General features: G+C 46.2%; 2 protein-coding genes across 2 annotated transcripts in view; one reads left to right on the top strand and one right to left on the bottom strand.

Annotated features, from left to right (window-relative positions):
* Positions 1–4704, top strand: part of DNAH11 (dynein, axonemal, heavy chain 11) — a 481900-nt gene extending 477196 nt beyond the window's left edge. The window contains exons 77-79 of the mRNA XM_006880385.1: positions 1805–1917; positions 2671–2811; positions 4457–4704. Of these exons, the coding sequence (XP_006880447.1) occupies positions 1805–1917; positions 2671–2811; positions 4457–4704 (502 nt within the window). The remainder of the gene's footprint in view (positions 1–1804; positions 1918–2670; positions 2812–4456) is intronic.
* A 1028-nt stretch (positions 4705–5732) lies between these two features.
* Positions 5733–16621, bottom strand: part of CDCA7L (cell division cycle associated 7-like) — a 22159-nt gene continuing 11270 nt past the window's right edge. The window contains exons 3-9 of the mRNA XM_006880386.1: positions 13078–13461; positions 11118–11189; positions 10798–10965; positions 10098–10223; positions 8779–8928; positions 6973–7109; positions 5733–5766 (exon numbers count right to left, since the gene is read on the bottom strand). Coding sequence (XP_006880448.1) covers positions 5733–5766; positions 6973–7109; positions 8779–8928; positions 10098–10223; positions 10798–10965; positions 11118–11189; positions 13078–13461 — 1071 coding nt within the window. The remainder of the gene's footprint in view (positions 5767–6972; positions 7110–8778; positions 8929–10097; positions 10224–10797; positions 10966–11117; positions 11190–13077; positions 13462–16621) is intronic.

A 16621-nucleotide genomic window follows, 5' to 3' on the forward strand; every position in this document is an offset into this window, starting at 1 on the left:
CAGAGCAGCTGTTTTCAAGAATTTAAAACAGCTGGGCACAGAGCAGAGTTCTGTGAACAAGAATTTTCTATGCAATGACCCAAGTTTGAGTGTGTTCATTCTTTTTCGCTTTTCCGTTCATTCTTTTTAGCTTTTCCTCCTTCTTAGCCCAGAGTCAGGTGCATATCTGAGTACTGTTGTTAATGTGCCTTCAAGTTGGAATTAACCCCTAGCCGACCCTTCAGTGAGTTTTCAGAGGCAGTAAACTGCCTTGGAGGAGATTGCCCATGTTTCTCCCATGAAGCAGCTGGTGAATTCAAACCATGCGCTTTCGGGCTGGCAGTGCAGCTTCTGAGCCCTACACCATTTCCAGCAGGGTGTTTGATCAGAGCGATCAACCTGGCTTCACTTGCTTCTGTGAACCAGACCGAATCCAAGAAACCTTGGCTGCCAGTCCATGAACGCTCTGCTGGAGAGTTACTTCCCTGGCTGTTACGGAGTACAGCTGGGGCATTCGTCTCTGCTTCATTCCACCTTCCTGACCCCATTCTCTACTGCCTTAGCACTTATTAACCCTGCATTTCAAGGTCCCACATAGTACCTAACTTGATTCAGACTGTTCACTTCTCTTGAGCTTCCATGAGTGGGCTTCTTTATTAGGACCTTGTAAAAGTATGAGGGTTAATGGAAGAACATGCATAGACGCTTCTCAAACCACAGATAGGAATGATGTTACATTGTTTTCCTTACTACTTCTCCAGTATAATTATTGCATGTGGAAGAAACTATGACCATTCACCTCTGCACAGGCTGTTTCCTCTGCTCACCACTGCCTTTCCTAGTATCTCTTGGCCTTGTGACCAGGCTCACAGCCAATGCCCTCTGCCCCCCTCCCCCAGTGTTCCTACTGCACCTGTGCTACTTCAGTGGACACACTTGTCAGTCCGACTCATCATCACCTACCGCCAGGATTTAAATGTAGTTGTTTGAATGAAAACGACCTTTAAATGCTTGCTGTGCTTCTTGCCCTTGTGGTAACAGCTTTAACATCTGCAAGCATAAATATCTTCATAAGGCAGCCAGGCCAGTGGAGCAAGGCACCAACAGTAAACTAACATAAGCTTGCCGTTGAGTTGGAACCAACTCATAGCTAACCTTCCAGCAGGTTTCAAGGCTGGAGCTCTGTGGCCTAGTGGCAAGAAGCTGCACTGCAGTCGTGAAGGCATGTGGGTTGAGGCCACCAGCCGCTCTGCGGGAGAAAGATGGGCTATCTCCTCTCATGTAATTAACTGCCTCTGAAAGCCTGCTGGAGGGTCAGCCATGGATTGGTTCCAACTCTAAGGTAAAGACTAACAAAAAATTTTATAGGAGACTGCCCACCTTTCTCCTAAGGGGCAGCTAGTGGAAGTGACCCAGCAGTGAGATGCCACCTTTGGGAGTTTGGCAGCACAACTCCCTATGTACTATGCTACCAGGTCTCCCTTTTAAAGGAACAGTGCCCTACAAATCTTTACATACCAGTTTAACTGGCTATCGATGGTATATTTCTCCACCTCCTGTCCCTTCAGCAGAGTTGATGTAAACTTACTGGAAAAGAATTTCTTCCTATTAGCTTAAGAAGCTCTGACAGTACAGCGGTTAAGCGCTCGACTATTAACCAAAAGACTAGCAGTTCAAACCCCACAGCTGCCTTGAAGGAGAAAGATACAGCGGTATGCATCCAAAAAGACGTACAACCTAGGAAGCCACAGGAGCACTTCTCTGTCCTATCGGGCAGCAGTCAACTGTACGGCTGCGGTGTTTGACTGGTTTTTCTGTGAACCAGGTTTAATGACCTCCTCTTGCGATGCCGAGAACTGGATACCTGGACACACGACCTTGTCCTCCCAGCCGTGGTGTGGCTCTCTGGCTTCTTCAACCCACAATCCTTCTTAACAGGTAGGGGAGGCTAGGCCCACCCTGGTGCTGGCCGAAGTTATAGCTGGCTTTGCCCAGGACTGCTCTCATCCCTGCTAACCAATCTCCGTGCAGTAGCCATCACAAAAAATGGGGTAGGAATAGCTCTGGCCTCCACCCGGATGAGAGTGGCTGGAGCAGGAAAGGCTGTCCAGGCATTAGAGTGGACTGTGGCTCCCTCTAGTGGACGGGTCAGTAAACAAGTCCAATCTAGACCATAAGCCATTGTTGCACCCCTTCTGCCATTATCCTGTGAAAGCAGCCACCAGAGATGTGAGTGCATCTCAGTGAAGCTGTGAACAGATCAGAACCCTACCATCATCTCTGAAACACTTGAGCTCACTGCTACATTCAACACTTCAACCTATCTCATTAAGAGTCTTCCACTAGCCTCACCAAGCAATATGCCAATATAAGAGAAACAGCTTGGTCATCCTTGTCTCCAAGGAAGATTCTAGCTGCACTCTCTCCAAGACCTGTTTGGTTTTTTGACAGTGCATGACAATACATAACCAATGACCAAAGCAGCATCCCAGAAATACTTGTTAAAAAAACTGAGAGGTGGCTCGGGGGTTATAGCCTGCCAGCCACAGCCCTGGTGCAATGTGTGCAAATCCCCAAGAACCTAAAACTTCCCATGGGACCAAAGTGCTTCCCAGTTTATTAGTGGCTCCTGGGAATAATAAGTCAAAGTAAAATTACTTTTAATACATTCTTGTTTCTCTCCTCCTACAGCAATCATGCAGACCATGGCACGAAAAAATGAATGGCCTTTGGATAAAATGTGCTTGACGGTCGATGTTACAAAAAAGACTAAGGAAGATTTTGGCCATCCCCCCAGAGAAGGGGCATACCTCCATGGGCTCCTCCTGGAAGGTAAGACACCCCACAGTGTGCAGTGACGGTTCTCAAGGATGTTTCTGACTTGGGCTCAAATGTAGGCGTGCCCTTATCTGCCATCTTCAGGCCTTACTTAACTCTTTTTACAGCAACCTTACAGTTAAGGGTTTCTTACCTAATGTCTTTCTAACAGTTTCCAAGGTGTGTCCAAGGTGAGACAGATTGAAAGACTTGGGCTGATGGTTGTCCATTAGTGCCATGGGGTCATTTAAGACCGACACTGAAAGGATTTTCAGTACACTCAATTCTGAGCACTCTGGTGGCATAGTTCAGAGAGTTGCTCTGATAAGCCAGAGTAGCACCTCTTCTGGCCGTTGGAATCCAGCAGCTCTAGGAGAAAAAAGTGGCCTGTCTCCTCCCAGTGGTGTTTATAGTCTTGGCAATGAGATAAGAGACTCAACTGAAAATCGTTTGTGTTATACAAACTCAGCAATTTCACTTGAGAACCCAGGAACTAACTTGAAATTTGTTCTCATGTGCCAAGGACTAGACAGAGGTGGCAGCTGGCACACCATGATGGTAACAGACATGTGTTTTATTGAGGAATGACTTCCTGAGCTTAAGTTCTGGGCACTGGCAGGGCCAAAGTCAAGTCTGCACATCCCACACAGGGAGGCAGGACCTTTTTGTGTCCCTGGTGAGCAAAGGGGGCATGGCATTTTGCCTCAGTCTCCAAGGCTACCCTTGCGAGTATCAACTAAACATCAGACAGCAAGCGCAAGTTAGCCAGCAGCAAGCAGGGGCACAGCCATATTAGGCCTTGTAAAGCCTGTTCCTCCAGAAGTGCTTTACTGCAAGATTTCTGCAAGCCCTTGAGATACGGGAGTTCTGGTAGCCTAGTGGCAAGAAGCTGCACTACAATCCCGAAGGCGTGCAGCTCGAATCCAACAGATGCTCTGCTGGAGGAGGAGGGGCGATCTCCTCCTGTGGCAGTTGGATCTGATCCAACTGTATTGGTACACAAGAAATGGGGGGGGGAAAGATGTCATTATACCTCCAAGAGGACTTTTTGCCTTTGTCTGTCCTGGCTCATTGCTGACCCTCCAGGTTTATAAGGCTCTGGGTTACGAGGAGGAGACTGTCTGTCTCTCAGAGCTGCTGGTTTGATTCATGTCACCAGGAGCACCACATTCAGATTAGCCTCACACTTCCCTATGGAGAACCAGGGTATGCACGATTTTCCAAATTGATTTCATCCCCCCCGGTATTTAGTGTGTTGGACAGTTTCAGAAATGCCACTCCCAGTTCTTGACAAGATGTTTCCTTTTGTGTTCATGTCAGTGCCACAGTTCAAGAGCTTAAAGGCTGGACAGGCAAAGTAAAGAATGACTTGAACTTGGTATAGTAAGTAATCAGGTGTGAAAGTGAATGTTCCTGCATGGTGTGTATCTTTCAAATCCACATTCCTTACTAAAAGTCAGCTGGTAAGCAAAGGAGCCCGAACTTTACACCTACTTCCATAGTGTAAACAGCATGTCAGCCTCTCCAATCTGCCAAGGACTGGTTCAAGAAAGCCCACCAACAAGCCAGAATGTAGTAAACCCAGAAGAACATTTATTGCCTGAAACGACGCGATCCTAACAACACGCCATACAGGTGTCACTCTTGTGTTGTGCCTCAGGTGCCAGGTGGGATGCGCAGTCTGGAACCATTGCTGAAGCCCGCCTCAAAGAGCTGACGTCCGCGATGCCGGTCATCTTTGCAAAAGCCACACTCCTGGACAGACAAGAAACCAAACACACATACGAGTGTCCCGTGTACAGAACCAAAGTGAGGGGTCCCAACTATGTCTGGACTTTCAGGTTAAAGAGCAAGGAGAGGGCGGCAAAATGGGTTCTGGCGGGTGTGGCTCTGCTGCTGGAGGTGTAGTGGCCTCATAGTGGGACTCCCTGGCCTCTGCCAGGGCCCCAGTGGGGCTTTACTCCTCCCTGTGCCCACCTGTGTTTATTCCATGGGGAGGTACTCAACATGGTCCAATTACAGTATGCTTAGTAACTTACATGTGCATTAACTTTGTTAAACATCAACCACAAAGAGTAGAAAAGAATGAAAAATGTACAAAAATAATGAAAACTTATTCAGAAGCCGTGCTCATCCCAAATAACTCCTCTGGAACCCCAAGCCCCTTGCCCCTCAACAGTACAAAATAGCTCTTCAAGGTTCGCCACTGAACATGCATACAGCTCAAAGTAACGTGGCTGGAAATCCCCATCATCAAGGGGCTCTTTCGTGCTTATAGATACTGAACAGCATAATCATCTTAAACTAAAAATTAGCCCTTAGAGTCTTTAAAAGCTCAGCAGCAGCTGGCCCCAGGACACAAGTCCCGGATGAACAGGCGGGTGTCCCAGCACCCTGAGCCCTCCAGTGTCTGCAGCATTTTTTGTTCATTCAAGTTTTGAAAAAAATAAAACAATTGCACTTTGTGATTTAGGGGAGAGTTCTTCAGCATACATTTCCAATGGCCCAGAGCAGATAGTTTCAATACTAAGGTCACTCGCAAAAAGAGAAGATAAACAGGAGACGATCCCTGGAAGAACTGAGCCTCCACTCAGACTGGGATGACAAAGGTTAAGTTTGATGGCTAAACAATGGCAAAGGCAGGAGTAACTTACACTATGTTCCCTCCGCTATTAGTACCTGGACTTTTCACTCCCACCCACTGAAATTGTGCTTTTCACATAAGTAAATACTTTTAACAATTCAGGACATAGACAAGGATTTGTACACATGCATACAGATTCCTGTTTTGCTCTTTTCCTGAGAACATCTTTTGGAATATAAATTCTAAGCATATTTTTCTGTATAAATACAATTGTAAGAAATCATAGGCACAAATGGCATGACATGTGTTGCTGGATTAACCGATGGTGAACTGACTGGGTCTTTTGTTCTTCTTAATCCTCCTCTTTGACCAGCTGCTTTTGTAAGCTGTGAACAAAGCGAGAGAAGTGTTAGCTTGGTAAGCAGTTTGCTGCCAGAGACAAACACCACACAGCATTCTAAACCCAACAACAAACAACAGGAAGAGCTGTCATGGGCTCGCTGGTAGGGAACTGTGCTGCCAACCCAAAGACACGCTATTTGAATCCACTAGCTGCTCCACAGGAGAAAGATGTGCCATCGCCTTCCTCTGTGATTAGCTGCCCCTGGCAACCCACTGGAGGGTCGTCTTTCGCTGGAGCTGTCATCTGTCACTCCAAAATTCCCCTTTAAGAAGTGAAATAAGAACGGAAGAGGAATATATACAAGGGAGGTTGAAAGGAAATTGCAGCCGGAAGTGTCTAAGCAGCCCTGAGGAACAGGGTGGGAATGTTCAGGTGGTGTGCACGCAAGCCAAAGCCTCAAACCAGTCAAATTAATGCTCCAAGTGTGAAAACCAGACTGGATTCTTCCATTGATACTCCAGCCCTAACTCCTTAATACAGTACATCCTGCGGGCCCCACCTCACAGCCACTATGCCTTTGAGTTTATTATAGAATTGAGACTTATACAACCCATTTCTCTTTCCTCATCGCTAGGTCATCTGAGTGCTTCCCCAGAGTCCCTGAGTGGGGGGAGTAGTAAAACCACTCGACTGCTAACTCAAAGACTCCACCCAAGTGTCCCTTGGAAAAGAGTCTCAAATGGGCCTCACCCAAGGGTCCCTCAAAAGAAACTCAAACTCTAAGACCATCCACGGGTCCCTCAGAAGAAAGGCCTGGCAATCTACTTCCAAAATATCAGCAAGGAAAAAAACCTCAACAGCCCAGTTCTGCTCCCGTCTACACGGGGTGCCCAGTTCTGATCTCGTCTACACAAGGTCTCCAGTTTTGCAGACTGGTTTGGGTTTTTGGTTTGCGTGACATCACCTGAACCTTTCCACTCTGCTCCCCAGGCTGGGGCTGCCGTAAGCTCTTCAGTCTTTGTCAACTCTCCCCGTTTATCTTTCCTGTGCCCATTCTGCACCATAAGGGGGAAACTGTGGTGAGAGATGGATGACAATTTTAGCAAATGAAGTCCTTAGGAGGGAAAACAAGCACTGAGCTTTCCCAATTCATTATGAGGAACGTGACACTTGAGGCAGTTTCTTGAAATCACCTGGCAAACGAGGCCACGGCCCTTACCTGTGATCACAACTTCCCAGCCAGACTCACCTCTCCAGGTATTCCTTAACGTTATTGTAGCCATAAAACTTGGCCAGATGGATGAGGATCCCGGTGGCGCAGCGGCCGTCCCGCTTCCGACAGTAGCTGCAATTGCAGATCCCACGGCAAGGAGGGCACATCCAATCCTAGGACAGACACAGTGGTAGAAGCATGTCCGCAGCACCACAGGCTCTGGGACAGCAGGGACTCTGATCTGTACTGACCACTGCCCTCCAATCTCAAAGCCCATGCCAACTGTCAGTGTCCGTCACAGGGACCCACACGCATACATTCCACACCATGTATAAAGGAGCATGCTCTACAGCCCTGCTTTCATGTCAGATTTCACAGACGCAAATCACTCAATGTCATACCAGGGGGAAAAACCAACAGTACCGGTTATAGGCAGGAAGTGCAACTCGGATGCTCCTTAAAGGCAAAGATGGTAAAACTTTGTCTCACATGCTTTAGGCATGGTGTCTGGAGGGGTCAGTTTCTGGGAAAAGCTATTCTGGACAGTGAGGGTCAGAGGAAGAGAGGAAGGCTCAACAAGGTGGACGGACACAGTGACTAACAAAGGGCGTTACCAGAGATGAGGATGGCACAGGAGAGGACAAGGTTCAGATCTGTTATGCGGTAAGGCTATTTTAAGCCATAGTTTACTCAATGGTACCGAACAGCAACAGCTCCATAATTAATAGCTGTTGTTGTTATGTGCCGTCGGGTCGCTTGCGACTCCTAGTGACCCTTTGTACAACAGCCCTAAACTCTGCTCTGTCCTGTGCCAATCTCACTGTCTCTTGACACACTCATCCCGATTACCCCAGTCACCGAATCAATCCACCTCCTAGAGGACCTTCCCCTCCTGCGCCTGCCCTCCACTCTCCCAAGCATGATGTCCTTCTCCAAGGACAGGTCCCTCCTTACAATATGTCCAAAATATGTCAGACGAAGCCTGAGAAACCTTGCCTCCAAGGAGCAGCCCGGTTTGACACTCTCCAGGATGAATCTGTTTGTTTTCTTAGTAGTCCATGGTACACTCAAAATAGCTGCCTAAAAATTAAGAATTTCAAGACGGTGGCAAAGAAACACTGGGTCTTTCCATATGACACAGTTTCATGTGCTCACGACATCAGCTCTGGTTTTAGAAGGAGCCCGTGGTTCCAGTAAAGAATAACACAGGCCTTCTATATCACATGTGTGTTTGTTGTTCTAGCACTTCACCCGAGTACTAGTTTCTATTTGTCTATAAGGTGAAGTTCATGACTTCCAGCTGAGAAGTCATAAAGCATCCAAGACTGGTCAAGAGTCCAGACTACCCACGCTCAAGTCACCCTATAAACCATGTCACTATTATCACTATCCTCTATCCAGGTCACTATTACAATACAGAGCAGACAAGACTAAGGAGCGCTAGGGCTTCCTAAGGTGAAATAAATGAAGGAGTTAGTAGTTGAGACCACTCTGTAACAGCGCCAGGCACACAGGAATGACTCTGGTCAGGAAAAGCAAAGGTAAATTCCTCTTTTAAGAGGAAGGGCAACAGAGATTGACTTCTCCCACACCAAAAAACTGCTGGGAAGTTTTTGTTCTGACCGTGGAAAACATAAGCCCTGCTCCTTTCCCTGGGTCAGTTTGGGAAAGGAAAAGCCCTGTTTTCCATTTGCCCAGAATTAAGACACAGAAAGAGGCAAGGGGTTCCACAGAAACCAGAGATGACAGCTACAGGTCCCCAAGAAAGGGTCCAAGGAGCCCGCTCAAAGCATGCTTCCCCTCAACAATAAAGCCACAAAGAAACACAAAGCCCACGCCTACCGGGTCCAGCAGGGCCGATCGCACGTCCTCCCCGTAGCGGTTCCGCAGACATGGCCCGCAGAACTGGCCCCGCACACCTCCACAGCCCTGGTTACGACACACGGTCTTGGTGTCAATGGTCTTCTGCCGACACTGATGGCATGTGTTGCCCTGGAAGGAGGGAAACATGTGAGCCGAGGGGAGTCCACGGTGAAGCGGAGGCCAAAGGCTGCTGCCTGCAGCGCCCGCCCTCCCCTCGAGAATCAGGCCTACTCCTACTGGAAGGAGGGAAATGAGCAGAGGGGACAGACAGCAGCCCTGAACAAGGGGAGCAGACCCACAGGGCCTGAGCAGTGGAGACTCCCAGCAAGACTCGGATGATCTAAATTTTTCCCTAGTGTAAAAAATCCTGTCTTTAGGCAAGCTCTGGTGGTCTAGTGGCAAGAAGCCACACTGCAATCCCAGAGGTGCACGGTTCAAATCCACCAGATGCTCTGCAGGAGACAGAGGGACAATCTCCTCCTGTACCAGTCAGATCCGATTTGATGATACACAAACACACTCAAAATAATAAAATTTAAAACATTTTTTTAAAATCCTGTCTTATAATGTTAATTAAGAAGAACTTACTACTACTAAAGACAGTGTCCACTACTTATCAAGCAAGGGACAGAGAATCCAAAGCCTCTCCCTAATATGACCATTTAAAGGAAATCTGAACTTATTCCCTGCCTCGCAGAGGTAGTCAAGCCTTATTTTCTGTCAGCTCTAAGGATGCATTTTGAGGCCACCAGCTCCCTCCATGGAAGAAAGCTGAGCAATCTTCTCCTGGGGAATTCACAGCCGTCAGAAACCCTCTGGAGGGTCAGCTATGAGCCACTCCCTACTCAACAGCATATACACTACCACCATATGAGCAAAAATAAGCCACAATACATTTTCAATATTAAAAAATATACATACATAGCCTCTGCCACTGAGTCCATTCCAACCCACACTATCCCGTCATTGGATTGCTAAGGGTATGTACATCTTGATGGACGGGGACTGCTCATCTTTCTCCAAATGTAAACTATGTGCACCAGCATGTCAGGATGCTTTTCCCAATCAGACTCATCTCCCTTCAATTACACACATGCTTTGAGACATCTTCCCTGACAAGGTGTCTGCACTAATTCCCAGTTCCTGCTGTCAACTCCCAATTTGTCACTGCTGGGCCATCATGGAGATGACATGAGGGTATGAGGTCCTAATACAGATCAAAACCAGTGTCAGATGAAAATCAATGCCTCAGACATGCTGTAAGAATCATGGAAGTCATTCATTATTTGTCACCTTACCAGAACTTTATCGTAGATTTTATCTCGGACAGTGATGGCCACATTTTCTAAATCCTCTTCAGTGATGTCCTCCACTGGCCGAAAAGAGGAGGCGCAGCGACTTCGTCTGTACCCCTGGCATCTCCCCTGCAGATTGGACAGAAGCAGAGCACAGAATCAGAGTCCTGCATAGTTAAATACTGAGAGCCCCTCCTTCCTCTCACACCATCCATGCATTAGCCATGTGTCCCTGATTCCCCCTCGTTCATTCTCTTGGGGATCATCTGCTGAGCTGCTGACCAGTTTCCCTCTCTTCAAGGTGGTAGGATAAGTAACTTGCAAACACTGTAGGGACAGGGAAGTAAACCAAGTGAACCTCACTAAAAAGCAAGCTCTCAAACAGGGAGGATCCCGAGTCCCCGTTCCTAAAGCAGAGAGCTAGGAAGGACACCTGTCCACTGCACGAGGGGGCCAAGTCAGGTCATGACCACTGAGCTGTTCCTCTATTGGCTCAGAAAAGGATGAACTCTGTGCCACACAGCACAGCATAGCACAACACCAGCACCTGCACCAGCACAGCAGTTCTCTTCCAAGCGTGGGCCTAGCACAGCCTGGCAGAACCTATGCTTTCATACATAACACAAGAGTGAGCATGAGGCACCTCAGGTCTGAGGACCACTGGCTAAGACGGAGAGTAACTAGTTTACAAGTCAATAATTACCCCACTAATTGTCTTCCTTCTTCTGAAACCGTAAAATTCTTCGGCCAGTTTGGTGGCTGAGACTGTGAAGTTCTCCAGGGCAAACTTCTCCGGAGGCCGGGCACTCCGCGTGGGGTTTGTGCGGCGCGGGAGCTGTCCCTCCGAGAATGCCCGGCGCGGGGTTTTCTTCTGAAATAGGTAACACAGGTGTGCACGTCACTCACACTCACACATACACACACCCCACCCCACCCCCAGGGGTTCTCTTAACAAAAAGCCATGTGGTGACAGGTTACTGCGCATCAGTATTGCTAGAGGTCATCACAAGGGGCTGCACTTACAGAAGTCGAGCCTGGGGTTCGTACTGGGAAGAAATCTGGCATAGAGTTCAATTCTGCCAGCAGCTGGGCAAGCTGAAGAGCAAACAAAGGAAAAGTTCTCATATAATCACTGCCAGACTTCCTTCTCTCAACCTGTCTCCACTCAGTTCCCTGCCGCGTGGACACAGCAAACTACACAGCTGAACCCACTCTTAGCTCGCCCTCCAGTGGGATTTCAGAGGCTGTAAATCACAAAGGCCTGTCTTCCTCCCATGGAGCAGACAGATGCTACCTCTGAGCCACCAGGGCCGGGTTAGCAGTGCAAATCCTGACCCACTAGACCACCAGGCCTCCCTCAATATCTGTCACCTCTTATCAACTTTGAATCACAAGAAACAAAGCAGTTTGTACCAACACTTCAACAGCTGTTAAACTTCTAACCTCACATTTAAAGAATTCAGTCTCTAGAGGCAAGACACTAATGTCACGATATAAATGAACAGTGTGTCCATTCCTGAAACGTAAGGATGACATGAAGTAACAAAGCTCCCTGGAGTGGGAATGGCCTGGAACCAGTGTTATCCTGACTTGGCCATCTAGGACCACTGACCATGATCCCTTGTGCCTCACTTTCATCACACTGTAAAAAGAGGAACAGCTTGACTAGATTATACTGATGGTCATTTAAGCTCAAAAATACTCCAGTTTCGTGACATCACATTGGAACAGCTGACCCTTCGCTACGTTTCCGAGGTGTAAATCTTGCCCAACTTTCTCTCAAAAAGCAGCTGGTGGATCTAAACAGCCTGCCTTTGGGTTGTCAGTGCAACTCCTTAGCCAAGCAGGACAGCAGAACCCAAAGAGATTAAATTAATCATTAAAAATCATTTTTAAAGTATGCCCATATTAAGACTTAATGGCCAAATAACAGATATTAATAAACCCATTAGAGAAATTCGTTTATTGGGGTTGTGAGTTTTTTAGTTTTAATTTACACAAATGCATGATGTCACTGAAATACCTAAGAACACAGCACTGTCTTATTTCAAAGATGAAGATCAATACAGGGCTAAAAAATTTCTCTAAGTACAAATGTGTGAATAAAATTAACTCCAAACCAGGCTTTAAATTGTCTTAACTAAATAATTATTCTGAGATGTACACGATACACATATGATTAGCTATATACTTAATGTCATCAACACAATCTGAAGTCACAGCAACCTGGCTGAACAGAGTGGAACTGCTCTCACAGGGTCTCTAAGGCTGGCCGACTGTCTTCTCTGTTTCCTACAAAGTAGATGGTTAAGTTCGAACCTCCAACCTTGCAGTTACTTTTAAGAAATTCTGTATTTACAAAATAATAGAGCAAATGGTGCTGCTCAATAATCAGATGAACAGTTACTGCTCCCACATGGGAACACCGAGTGGGATTAACACAGGTTTCACCTTGTTCCATTAACTGTTCTTACGAAGAACTTTTAAAATTAAAGTGAATTAAACCTGCTTAGAGTGGCTTTCATTCCTCAGTCTCTTCCATTCCTTCAGATGATGTCTCAAAACCATGGCTGTGCATCACAGGAGAGCAGCTTCCATGCTAAAAGCAGCTATCCTGACATCACACACACACACACACACACACACACTACAACTCTTCTGTGGACTGAGACATCTATAAACCTACTCTATGCTTCTCTCTACTTTTAACAGGCCAAAATTAAGCCCTCCCATTCTCATACTAATATATATTTAGACCATAACCTGACCAATAATAAATGGGATTTATTCCTGGTACTATCTGGAGAGCTAAATGTGGCCTTTGGAATCTTACCAAACCAGAGCTGATCATACTTTGGGTTCTGGAGGAGAAAAAGGCCATATAATGCCCAGAACACGCTTTCCGGAGACCTGACAGCTGTTAAGGACACAGGGGCTTTGGGAGCGTCCCCTGCAGGTCCCCGGGCTGTCCATGGAGCCTCACCATGGCTTTGTTCTCCTTGATGTTCATGGTCCTTTTCAGCAGGGCATCCGAGCTCTCCTGGCCCTCGTCCCTGGAGTCATCGTCAGACTCGGATGCAGGCTCTTCCCTCTGCTTCCTCTGTCTGCAGCTCTTCTGTCTTCCAAGAACTGTCTTTCTATTGTTCTGTAAGCTGAGCTCTGATGGCTCAGAGGAGCTGCTTTTCTTATCTGTTTGATTTGCCAATTTCTTGGTGGGGAACTGAAAGGCTACCCGCAGCCCGAGACTGCTTCTTCTAGACCTGCTTCTTCTAGGGGTCACCTTTTCTTCTTCCTCCTCTTCATCAGCTTCCTCTTCCTCACTCACTATAGAGGTATTGCTGTCATCACTCAGATCCGATTCCACAATCTAACAAAGAACAAAGACATTTGAGTGCAAGAGACCTTGCAAAGAAATATATACAGAGATATTAACATCATGGTACAGGATGGGGCAAGGCTCAGATCTGTGCTTGACAGGGTCACTATGAGCTATAGTCAAGTCTATGGCACCCACCAACAAACAACAACACATGGAAAAACGCTTGGAAAACCCAAGTTCCAGGTGACAAAAAGGACTGTCACTCTCACGGACATTATGTCAGGGACAAAATGAAGCGCTCACACGGTCTCCTTTCTGTTATTATTTTCCTCTGAATTCTTCAGTTAAATGTGCAAGTTTGCTCATGAGGACAACCTAAGGGTGAGCTGACCCTGCACTGGTCACACCCTGGACAGAACTGAGGCTCCCAATCTGACCAGTACGTTTTATGCAAAGACACCAACATGGTGGGATCCATGTGGACCACAGAAGTCAGCATCACTGCTGGGATTATGTTCCACAGACAGCCAGAGGGTGACGATCAGAAAAGATACTGCCACCTGTTCTCATGAGGCTGGGCTGGCAACACGGATGACAGACAAGCTTCTGTGGTGTAATTTTTAATTAATATTTTTTATCATACATATACACTGTGTTTCATGAATGTATACTGTGTTTTATACAATCTTTCATCTATGTTGTATTTTGTTTATATATACTATGTGGGTTTTTTCCCCCTTACAATCATCTTACTAATAACTATACTCATAAAAGCGTGTACACCAACTACTTCATACTTCATGCCCTAACATTCCCCTTTTAGATATAATGCTTGTCTGTGACCATGCCTTAAACTGTAGGATGTCATAGTTATCACATTTCACAATCCATACCTTGAATTTAGAGACACTGAATGAAAAAAGTTACGTTTGTGAATAACATACTTTACTATCCATCTCCAAAATATAACTACACATCATTTAGCTGAAGAGCGGGAGATAAATAAATCATTAAGAGTATATAATACCCATCAGGGCTTGGAAGAATCTTAGTCTTGCTGGCAAGAGAGTGGGGGCTTGCTGGCCAGAACATGTGAATTGCCACACAAACAGCTTCTGTAGAGAGAGCCAAGGAGACCCGAGGCCGAGGGCTGGCACAGCTCAGTAGTTCTATTCATGGAAAGTATCACCATCAAGCAAGACAGCCTACCATTAGGGCCTGCAGGCCTCACATTCTCTGCTAGGAAAAGATGAGGGGAGAAACGGAGAGAGCAGTCACAGCTTACGCTCTGACGGAAGTTTCCAGCCAAAAGCTGTTCTCTAACCACTTCTGAATGTGAAGAGGTTCCCGTTCCTTTATCTTGGTAGGGAAGAAGCAAGTAATATGTCATTTTGGAGAGAAAAGTGTGTTTTGTCAGTACAAACTAAATGCAAGGCTGTTTTTTCAAGTTACTTCGTCTACATCCTAGCCAACCCCAGCCACGGGGTCAACTTCCACTCATGGAAACCCTCCATCAGGTTTCCAAGGCTGTGCATCTTAATGGGGCAGAGAGCCCACCCCTTCTCCTAGAAAGGAGGAGGTGGATTAAAAATGTCAGACTTTTGGAAATCAATGCAAAAATTCAAACTCACTACCATGAAGTCAATTCTAACTCAGCCACCCCGTATCCATCAGGCTTCCAAAGCTGTGAGTCTTTAAGGGAGGAGACGTACAGACTTCAGGTTAGCAGTGCACACTGACCACACCACTTCCTGTGGGCCTCACTGTGTGGAGCAGCAGAAAAGAACTGACAAATGTCTCAATGACAAATGCTGGAAGGTTTCCTACAGGAGGCCACACTAGCCCAGCCTACTAACGTGAAAACCCATGGAGCATCTAAGTCAAGAATGTATGCTCAGTGCTGGGGAGAAGGTAGAAAAGCTGAAGCACTCTGCCCTGCTGGTGGGAATGGAAAACGGCGCCATGACTATGGAAAATGATTTGGCAGTTCTTCCAAAGGGAAGAGCACAGAACTGCCATAGAACAGAGCAATTCCATGCCCAGGCATACAACCCAAATATCTGAAAGCAGAGACCCAAACTGATACTTAACATACCAATACACTGTTCAACAGATACTGAACACAGCAGCATTATTCACAAGAGCCAAACGTGGATACAATTCAAGTGTCCAACAAGAGATGAAGAGATAACAAAATGTAGAGATATACAATGGCGTATTATTTATCCACAAAGAGAAATAGCATTCTCATGTGTGCGTTATGACATGGATAAACCTTGAAAACATGAAGTGGAGCAAAAAATCCAATCTCAAAACACCTTCTAATCCCATGAAATATGTAGAATAGGCCAGTTCAGAGAGGCATAAAGGAGATTATCAGAGGCTGGAGAGACTGGGACATGGCTGTTATGATTAAATAGGTACAGAATTGGCACGTAGGGTAATGAAAAGCTTTTGGAAATAGTGGTAAGAGTTGTACAATCTTATGAAAGTAATCAAAGCCAGTCACTAGACTGTGCACTTAAAAATGGTTGAAATGGTAGATTATACATAACGCACCTTGCACTACAATAATAATGAACACCTTGTAAAAACCTGGAGGGTGCACTCACAGCAAAATCTTGCCAAATTAATGTCAAACTTAAAGAGTATTACTTTACAGGAAAAGTAATAACCTCAAGGAACCTGTTTGTCAAAAGAATTAAGGGTTCAGTAGACTCTGAGATAGACAGTGAGATACATCCAGGACATCCCTGGAGACCTCCAAAGGCACATGGGGAGGATAAATGGATTTTTTTTCCACTCATTTACAAAATTCTAATACAAACTTGAACATATTCTTTCAATTTCCCTCACCCCCTCACCTATCAAATTGTACAACCCCATGATTAATCCCCCTGTACAACCACATCCTTCAGCTTCCAACCTCTCCCACACTTCCTGAATCCTTATACTCATTCTATAATAACAATCTTATACAATACTTATTCTGTGGGACTGAAGTTAGTTCACTCACCATAATGCACTCCAGTCCCTCCCAAGTTAGGTAATAAGACTAAGTGGGGATGGCAGGTCAAGATTAGTCTTAGGGTGACAGCAAGCAACAAATGCTGGCGAGTTTGTGGAGAAACTGGAACCCTTATTCACTGTTGGTGGGAGTGTAAAATGGTGCAACCCCTGTGGAAAGTGGTATGGCGCTTTCTCAAAA

The sequence above is a fragment of the Elephantulus edwardii genome, unplaced genomic scaffold (assembly GCF_000299155.1).
Source record: "Elephantulus edwardii isolate Elephantulus edwardi_28Jun2011 unplaced genomic scaffold, EleEdw1.0 scaffold00007, whole genome shotgun sequence".
Classification (NCBI taxonomy): Eukaryota; Metazoa; Chordata; class Mammalia; order Macroscelidea; family Macroscelididae; genus Elephantulus; species Elephantulus edwardii.